This window comes from Rhodamnia argentea, chromosome 6 (genome assembly GCF_020921035.1).
Source record: "Rhodamnia argentea isolate NSW1041297 chromosome 6, ASM2092103v1, whole genome shotgun sequence".
In the NCBI taxonomy this organism is placed as follows: domain Eukaryota; kingdom Viridiplantae; phylum Streptophyta; class Magnoliopsida; order Myrtales; family Myrtaceae; genus Rhodamnia; species Rhodamnia argentea.
This window is the reverse complement of record NC_063155.1, coordinates 30,386,763-30,396,102: the sequence shown is the minus strand read 5'-3', so window position 1 is coordinate 30,396,102 and position 9,340 is coordinate 30,386,763. Positions and strand designations below refer to the sequence as shown.

The 9,340-nt window shown below is 40.6% G+C and overlaps 1 protein-coding gene across 12 annotated transcripts; it reads left to right on the top strand.

Moving 5' to 3' along the window:
• The first annotated feature begins 1,635 nt into the window (after positions 1-1,635).
• Positions 1,636-7,620, top strand: LOC115752255 (DNA repair protein RAD51 homolog 2). Of its 12 annotated transcripts, none has more exons than XR_004016714.2 (13): positions 1,637-1,868; positions 2,324-2,437; positions 2,553-2,705; positions 3,109-3,212; positions 3,313-3,376; positions 3,479-3,534; positions 4,073-4,153; positions 4,560-4,619; positions 4,706-4,797; positions 4,851-4,994; positions 5,338-5,481; positions 6,664-6,882; positions 7,146-7,617. XR_004016714.2 is itself a non-coding variant. In XM_048281237.1 (13 exons), exons 1-12 carry the CDS (start codon positions 1,785-1,787, stop codon positions 5,591-5,593), a joined length of 1,113 nt encoding a protein of 370 aa, XP_048137194.1. In that variant the 5' UTR covers positions 1,639-1,784; the 3' UTR covers positions 5,594-5,609; positions 5,714-6,124. The 12 variants fall into 12 exon arrangements, 4 of the variants coding, with proteins under 4 accessions (XP_048137194.1, XP_048137192.1, XP_030546220.1 ...); XM_048281237.1 differs by lacking the exons at positions 6,664-6,882; positions 7,146-7,617 and adding exons at positions 5,577-5,609; positions 5,714-6,124 and having other exon boundaries at positions 1,639-1,868; XR_004016716.2 differs by having other exon boundaries at positions 1,640-1,868; positions 4,875-4,994; positions 7,146-7,613.
• The last annotated feature ends 1,720 nt before the right edge of the window (positions 7,621-9,340 follow it).

The window sequence follows — 9,340 nt, the reverse complement described above, 5'->3', positions numbered from 1 at the left end:
TACCGCCATCGCAGGCACGGCTCCTGCGCTTTATTTTATTTGTACTTTTAGTATCCTGGGGCCCAATTCTTATTTTTGTATATATATATAAGAGTCTAAAATCATCATTAGGCTCGTTTTATAACATTGTTTATCCTGACAAAAAAAATGTTATTTATCCCTGCGCTAGCTTGAGTTTTGTTTTGTCTTTTCTCCACTTGTATTGGAAGATTTCGAGGCCAGTTTGGCTATATCTATTTTATAGCGTTTTCAGATTTCGTTCTCGGATTCTATTTTTTTCCCCATGAGATTAAGCTCTTGATTCTTAGAACTTGACCTATGTTTGTATTATCAAATTCTTGAAAAAATTCAAATGTCAAAGTAATAATTTCTTTTTTTGTTTTTGTTTTTTTTGGGTTTTGGTTTGTGGGGGGGGCCAAGGGGGCGGGCGATTTTAATACTACCAAAATTGATGGCCACGAAGCCAAGCCAACAAAACCTGACTCCCCATCACTTCCATGCTTGTTGGGGAGCCGACACAGACTTGACTTTTGGGTTTTAAACCAGACCGGACAAGCCGCAGCGTCGTTAGTTTCGAGCAAGCGAGCGACCGAGAGAAATATACAAAAAGCACGTGACGGAAGAAAAACACGACAAAAGCTCAACGGGATTGGCACCAAGTAGAAATAGACAAGCAGCAATCGTGCCAATTGTCAAATCAAACGACGGCGTAACTTGTTAACAATTACGACATTTTGGATGAGTCCATGATGTTAATCTCGCCAAGTCTCAACCTTTGAGTTGTTAGCACTTGTTCTTTGGCAAGTATGGAAGGCGAGAAACAATTACATCTTCGGGTCCTGGAATCCAAATCCTGAACGTAGAGTCGAGAAATCTCACTCGATGTTGAGTAATTGCTCGCGTTGGTTTCTTGGGAAGAGAAAAATCCAACCTTTAATAGTAAGCCCTGTTCGATTATGGCGACTACTGGCAAGGGATATCTTGAAAATAAATATTGAAGAAGCTTACTTGGAGGGTACGAACGAAGGAGCCATTACCGCCGTGAATCTAATAAGCCGTCTCTCAAACACATGATAGATCACGTGGGACTTGGATGTACTTATTTATGAAGCCCGACATAAGCAGAGAAGCTAATAGAGTAGCTGATTGGATTGTGAAAGCAAAAAAAAAAAAAGTATTTACTAATTAACTGGGTTCTCTATATTTTTTCGGACCTTTGGGATTTACTTTGCTCTGACTCTTACGGATTGTAATCATTGTATCCACGTACTTTATCCTAGTAAATGAATATGTTTTTTCTGACCAAAAAAATTAAGTCTCAACCCTATTTTTCAATTTTGACAGCAATAATGGTGCGACGACACCGCAGGAGCATCACGCAAGCTGACCAGGCCGAGTTCACGCGTTCTCCTCCTGCTTATCTTATCCGACCTGTCATGAGCTGGAGGATTTCGACATTCTAGAAGGGAAGTCTCGGAAATATTCTTAAAAGAGGCGACTCACGTAGGTGAAACTTCTTCTGTCCACTCCAGCTCACCAACCACTAAGGAGTGCGATATCGATCTACGTCATGGTCATGGGACATTGAGTGGGCCCAATGTCTATGAGTGGCTTGAAGCTGATGGGCTTTGCTCACGGATTTTTTGTTCCGGCTCTCGCGGACTTGGGCCTTGGGTGAATCTCTAGTTCTCGACAAACGGTGCGAGTTTTTAGGGCTTTTCTGATTTTGGCGGGAAAGAGCGTGGGGGAAGGGGAAGGGGAAGGGGAAGGGGAAGTGCGCGAGGATGGCGAACCAGCTGATCAGTGAGATGGGACTGCCTAAATCGATCGCCAACGTCTTCGCCGCTCGCAACATCAGGACCGCTAAGGTGGATTCCGGCTCCGAACGCTTTATCCTTTTTCCGTTTCGTTATGAATTGGGAGTTCGAGCTGTGGGCGGAAACTTTGGGAAGAGCTGAATCCTAACTCGATCAGTTCGCAGATGTCGTGTTTTGGATAGGGCCAAGTATTAGTCCGTCCATGTAGGTGTTGGTTTAGTATAAAGTAGCTACGATCCATTGAGCCTCATCACTGTAGAATCACAGTGGTATAACCATGGCGATCGCGTCTTCTTTTCACTGATATCTCATTGTGTTTGAACCGATATCATTGTTGTAACGCCGGGTTACTGTCCCTGTGGGACGGACGTCTTTGATGGATTCCTTTCTTCGTCCATGTTATCTGGTTGGATTGATTTGGCGCTCCTGTGAAACTACTCCTTGTTTTTTTCCTCCTTTTCTGGATTTTGGGCAAGTGGCATTTAAATTACTTGGTGTGTTTTCAGGATGCATTGTCTTTAACTGAATTCGATCTGATGGAGTTGGTGGACATGGGGTTGACAGAAGTGACATCGGTACTGGTGCACATCAGCGAGAGAGTGTCTCCTCCACATCAAACTGTATGGCTCTAAGCATTTAGCTTTGTTACATGATGAAATGTTCTATCTTGGCTTTGAGACTTTCGCCTCACTTTTCATTTCAGTTAATGTATTGGTCTCGTTTCTGTGATTGTAGGCACGGTCACTTTTACAGCAACGTATTCAAAATGAGCAATTGGCTGGTCATCTTCCAACAGGACTCAAAGGTTTGGATGAAGCCTTATTTGGTGGAATTCCTTTTGGAGTTATAACAGAGTTGGTCGGTCCTGCTGGAATCGGCAAAACTCAAGTATGATTACTTGAATGGATGTGGAACTTCATTCATCTTCTCATTTTTTCTCTTTTAGTCCCTCCTTTTTGGAATTAAGAAGGGAAAAAACCAGTTCGGTGCGGTGTTATATCCGTCTACATGTAATTCTAAACCAGCCATCTAATGAGAACTTGCTGTCTTCTCTTCGGAGCAGAATGACTTTCCATCCCATGAGAATGTTTTTATGCTTCTTGTTAACATTATCTGCTATTTTTAACAGGTAGAGAATTTTGCACCGGTTCATAATTAATGAGAAACTTGCTAAACTTTTCTTCTAAACTGGCTTATAAAGTTGGTAGAGAGAATAGGAAGTGTCTAGCTATTGCCTATTGGTATGACTTGCTTAATTTGACTTCCCCTTTTGTCTCTTTTTCTCTCTTAGTTTTGCCTGAAGCTCTCATTATTGGCATCTCTGCCAACGCGTCATGGAGGTCTAGATGCCCAAGTTATATACATTGACGTGGAGTCCAAATTTAGTTCAAAAAGGTAATTTAACGATTTCTTTGTTTGACTTGGGGATTTATAGGACCTGTATCTTCTCTAGAATGTGAGATATGATCATAATTGTGAAACTCACTTTTCTCAGGCTGATAGAAATTGGTGCACAGAGTTTTCCTGAGATTTTTCACATGAGCGGAATGGCACAGGAGGTATGCCTCATCATGCAGCCAATTTCTCTTCCCCTTTTCAATTAGTTGCTTAATGTAACTATTGTAGGTTTTCGGAACATAATGTTCTTAAAAATTCAGCAGATGGCTGGTCGGATTCTTGTCTTGCGGCCAGCATCCCTCGCTGAATTTACTGAAAGGTGCAAACTTAAGCAGCATGGAAATGAGATGCAAGAGTAGTTGTTTTCTTGCAATGGCTATGAAGTGTATCACAAGGCAGTGGGTGGTAATATGCAGTGAATCAGAGAGAGTCAGATGAAATACGTGCTTACAAATATGAAGACCAAGAAAGATGTCTCATATTATTAACTGTTAGCGACGAAGTTCTTGCAGATTTTATCCAAAAATAGAATAAAATAAAGAATGTCAATTCATAGCTTGAGTACTTTCTTTTACATTGAAATGAGCTATTTGGATGTTCCTGGAAATCAAAGTAATGGTTCTCGATTTTGTCCACCAATGTTGAAAAATTCTTATGTTGTCACTGTGAGAATTCACATCTGATCGATGATCTAGCTTCTCATATTTCTTCAACCAATATCTTTTTCATTTCATTTCTTTTGGGTCCTTTTCTTTTTCGAGGAATGAGCCGTTTTAAATATTGTTGCGTTTTTATTTGCTTCTCCCTTCAAATCTCTGAAGAGACTTCTAATAATCAATCTAATATTCCATTGCCAGTCTTCAACAAATTAAAATTTTGCTGCTGGAGCGCCGTGTGAAGCTGCTAGTTATTGATAGCATGGCAGCTCTCACTTCAGGGTAAATATTTTTCCCTTCGGCAGGATAGACTATGGAATTCATCCAAGACAATCGTCTTTCTTTTGTCATGCATCCTTAAACCAGGTTTTGGGTTTCAGTATCCTATGAAGTTTCTGAATTCTGATGCTCTGGTGTCCAGAACTTGTTGCACCCCTAAGGGATTGTGGAGGAGGATGGAGGATTTTAGTCTGTAATTATTTTTCCAAAATGCGATTTTATAGGATGAAGAACTATGTGGAGCTTAATGTTGCTTGAGTCCTATAGCCGTCTCAGGATCGCCAAAATGCAGAAAAACTAAGCATTGGGGACTTCATTTAATTGTCCAGCATTATTAGAGCGCCTTTTTGTCTCTATAGTTTATTATGTATTGGCGTTCGATTGAGGCAAGCGCTGTTAATTCATTCAGGGAATTAGAGCATGGAGCTTCCAAGATAAACCCATTGGGATGGCACATATCTTTTCTTAAGTGAGTTTTTCTGCGCTGGTTTCATTTCATAATTTCTGGTCAAAATTCTGCTTAGTTGCTAGTTGTCTTTCACATGATCACTTTAGGTCAGTGGCTGAATTGTCGAGAATTCCAATTGTAGTTACAAACCAAGTCAAATCTCAAAGCAGTGATGAAGCCTGGCGCTATAATTTTCAAGGTATAATGATAATTTAGTACATGAAACTACCGCATAAGTCTTTTTATAACTAGAGCCGCTGGGTGTATTATGTGCAGTGGGGACCAGACGCCAAGATTTAGAGGACACTTCTAAGTATGATTCCCACCTAATTGCTGCTTTGGGTATTCACTGGGCACATGCTGTGACCATTCGTCTCATACTTGAAACAATATCAGGTTTGCCCAACACTTGATTATCGAGTGCTAGCCTACGGTGCCAGGAGTCCCTGGTCCCTCTCTTTTGATGAGTACTCATAAAAGTTGCTGCAGTGGCTGTATTTTCTGAAGGACTTTTTTTTTTGGTTGGACTGGAGGACTATGTCGATATGCTAATAATGTGAGAATTAGGTTTGAAAACCTTGTCGTGTTCTGCTGATAAAATTTTTGTGTGGACAAGATCTTCGTTGAGATCCTTCTGCCAACTGTGAGGAGCAGACACCTCAGAGTCTTTGAATTGATTAAAAGTCGCTCAATTCCACCCATCTATTGCTAAAATGTTTATCCTTGTTTTGTCATGGAGGCGAAAGGTTTATAAAGGTGGCTAAATCTCCGATGTCCCCAGCGCTGGCTTTCCCGTTTAGCATAACTTCATCCGGGATCTCATTACTGAATGATGATGGAATAGAAGTGGTGGGGCAAGAGATAAGCACAATACATTGCCATGGTGAGTAACCATGACTTATTTCTACCTTTCAAAACCATCCTATGTAAGAGGCTCTAGGTCCATGGTGAGTCACCTTTACTTATTTCTCCGTATAGACGTTTGCATGCTTTAAGAGCTTGCAGTTACTTGAAAATAAAACTTGATCCTCAAATGTTACAAGAACGTAAAGCGAAAGGTAAAATAGAAGTTGTCATCTTCTTAACAGTTGAATGCACATTTGAACCATTCTGCAGGCCACAGTGAGATTATCCATTCCGATACTCTGCAATTTCACAGACAGTGATGGATGTACATTGGAAGCTGACGATTGGTCTGCAGTCTGCAGGCATGTCTAACAAGAAGATGTCTGTGCTCTTTGCTATACTGTTGATGTGATTTGCTATCCATGTTGACTTAACAGCTGTGTAAAACCAATTGATATCTGGGAGCAGCATTTTTTCTCATCTCCTTATAACCTTATTTACTTGAACCTAAGTTAAGGGAACAGCATGACAAAGAAAATCAACTCTCATGTAGAGGCATATTAGCTAGCTCTATGGTAAATTTGTGTTCCTAACAAAAAGGGGTAGCAGTTTGTTTCTCAAGATTAGCTTGGAAAGGACTCTAGCTTCCTGGCTATGAAGCATTATCATGTTTCGATTTATAATGTGTAGATATTTGGTAGTAACTGGATACAAATTTGATATCCTTAACTTCTATCCTTTGCAATCTCATCCTACTCGTATTTGGTCATTTGTGACACCATGCTCTAGAAGCATGGCTATGAAGTGTTTGGAGCTTGAGATTGTCTTTGTGTAGACCTAGTTTATGGCATGTCATATCAGTCTGCAGTTTCACCATCCATACTGAATACAGCAGTGCAGATACAATGCGTATGTACCTGATGGCGCATAAGGATCTTGACATATTTGCTAGCTCAATGGTAAATTTGTGTTCCTAACAAACAAGGGTAGCAGTTTGTTTCTGAAGATTAGCTTGGAAAGGACACTAGCTTCCTGGCTATGAAGCATTATCATGTTTTGATTTATAATGTGTAGGTATTTGGTAGTAACTGGATACAAGTTTGATATCCTTAACTTCTATCCTTTGCAATCTCATCCTACTCATATTTGGTTATTTGTGACATCATGCTCTAGAAGCATGGCTATGAAGCGTTTGGAACTTGAGATGGTCCTTGTGTTGGGCCTAATTTATGGCATGTTGTATCAGTCTGCAGTTTCACCATCCTTAATGAATGCGACAGTGCAGATAGAATGCATATATACCTGATGATGCAGAAGAATCTTGATGTTGGTATTTGTTTTGTGACAACCATTCTTCATTAATATGTGGTCGTCTGTTGGACTCCAATCCCACAGCTTTATCGCTTTCTCAAGATCTGTATGCTACTTAATTGATTAGGTATAACTTTGTTATCGTGTATTTGTTCTGTTGCCGCTTGTGCATGGATTGAATGTAGACCTAATATTGGTTGCAATACATGGTTGTATGTTTGTCATGTTCATTTGGGCAAAGATTGAGGACTTTCATGCCCATTGTTGTCATCATGCTGTTTTGGGGCAAGTCTCCCTTTTTAGTTTCATTTTCACTTGAAATTTGAGATCTCTTGTGCCAACGAGAACAATTATATGTTTTCTGTTCTATGCGAGAGTTGGAAAACCTAGGTGCGGTTGAAGCCTGTTTAGCATCGTCCTTTTTGGTGCTTTATAGTGCTGTATCCGTGTGCTGCTATCTCCTGCTTGTCTTGTTTACCGGCCAAGCGTTGGGCACACGCGAGCATCGAGGCCCAGTCCAATGACCTTTTACCATTTCTTGACTTCAGCCTGTCGATGTGTCGTGGCCCTAGGTACGGCAACTAATTGTTGACAAAACCAAGGCCTGTTATACGTCCCAAGCATTCAAATTTTTTATACGATCTCTTGATCTATTAGCAATGTTACCTCGGCATGTTCTCCACCTAGATTCAGCATGAGCCAGCACTTTAATTTGTTGTTTGTGGACACCAAGGAATGTGAGCTTCACATCGTATTCCATTGTTGTCTACTGAAGGAGCGAAGGAAATAGTCAACCTTCTCTTAAACAAGCACGAATACAAAGAGAAGCAGCCAGGCATGACTAGCTTCTTGAGGGTTTTTAGTCAGCATTTGGGTACGTTCTGTGGATTTTCTTGCCGGTGCCACATTAGGCAACTTGGAACCATTTATTGTCTTGGTGAACCATCGATTTGCCAATAAGCCAGGCCTTTTCTAAGGTAAAGGACAAAGGAGAAGCAACACTAGACCTTGGATACAGTCGAGACAATCTAGGATTAAATAATCGAACCATGTGCTGACTCGACTCTAACCAATCGGTCTCATTCTGTTCATCGTCTAGCGTTGGCATCTTAATCTTCTCGAACTTCTTGTGCTTTTTATATACAGCTGGAAAAAAAAGTTGGTCGCTTGCCCCCACTTATGCCATTTATAAAATATTAGCTTGTGTGCTTGGCACCTCGCCAAATCGCATGATATGATGTTTTTCTCCAGACCCTTTTCATGGTAAACCACGACATTATTATGTTGTTGCCTTTTCCTTTAATGTGACTTTGTTGTGATGGCAAGTGGAATCGATGTTCCGTTGATTTTTACACCCTCTTCCCCTCCGGATCCCCATTCTTCTAATTGATTTTAGCAGTGTGGATCCGGTTTTGCACGCGAGACTCGGAAACGAAAATGCTGGAGATATGAACGTATGCCAAAAGCGATCATGCAAAGGTCTAAATGAAATTCTTATACTGAAATCTTGTTGCCAAAATTAACACTATACAGTCGATCCATCGAAAGGTGGACTCGAAGTCATGGCCACGCGATGATGTACCGTTCTAGTAGCCTCTATTCTCAAGAGTTGAATTGAACGAAGTGCTAGGACCCAGCCTAACATTGTTCTTTTTCGTGCCATTGGACAAATCCTTTATTTTATTTTATTTTCGGCCCCCTCCCACTTCTTTTCGGCCATTTCTTTTTCCAACTTTAATTGCTCGCATTATTTTAGTTCTCTCGAGAGCATGTCTTTCTCCCAAGTAACGTCACTCCTTTGGTCACTGGCTTTGATGTTACGTGTTCGGAGTGATCTTCGTGAATTCCGACTTTACAAAGGTTTCTTGAAATGCATTCCTAGGTAGGGCATGCGAGAACAGTGATAAAAAGGAGGTCCTGTTTGGTTTTATTTGGAAACGCATCGCACAAGACAACGGCCCGAGATCTTCTTTGTTTCCCTTTCAACAAATTTGACTCTACCAAGACGGCAATGCTCGGTATAACTTACTTTAATGTTCTTATTCATTTCACCTCTTACAATATTAGTTTTTTTTTTTTGTTCAGACCTCTTACAACATAGTTAACCTCGTTTAAAATGACCATCTTTGAGACGATAAGAAATATCCACAATTCACGTGAACTTTCGAGTACATCAATTAAAGTATAAAATCTTAATGTGGACTTTCAAAGGCATTAATTCGAATGGGTTAGTTGCGTAAAACGAAAATTAAAACCCTGCACCTCAAGAAGCGTAAGGTCTCTAGCTTTCGAGATTAACTAGATCCAATCAGTCAGAGTTGGAAGAAAGTAATTTTCTTGCAAGTCTATCATCCCAAAATCCATGGCTCGCCTCGATTGGACCGAAGAAATGAAATTAATCTCGAAAGTAATTTTCTTGCAAGTCTATCATCCCAACACCCATGGCTCGCCTCGATTGAACCGAAGAAATGAAATTAGTTTGCGCAAAAGCCGGCAAAGAGTACTACTCGATTGTCCTCCCAGGAGAGCAACTTGCAAAGGATGGAAATTTCGCCTATATTTCTCAAAGCAAGGAATCAGCAGAT

What these genes read in the sequence shown, in the direction of transcription:
- LOC115752255 (XM_048281235.1), top strand. Translation starts at nt 1,785, where the DNA reads ATGGCGAACCAGCTGATCAGTGAGATGGGACTGCCTAAATCGATCGCC. An exon ending in TGTCTCCTCCACATCAAACT is followed by an intron (nt 2,438 to 2,552) that starts GTATGGCTCTAA and finishes CTGTGATTGTAG; the next exon opens with GCACGGTCACTTTTACAGCA. An exon ending in TCCAAATTTAGTTCAAAAAG is followed by an intron (nt 3,213 to 3,312) that starts GTAATTTAACGA and finishes CACTTTTCTCAG; the next exon opens with GCTGATAGAAATTGGTGCAC.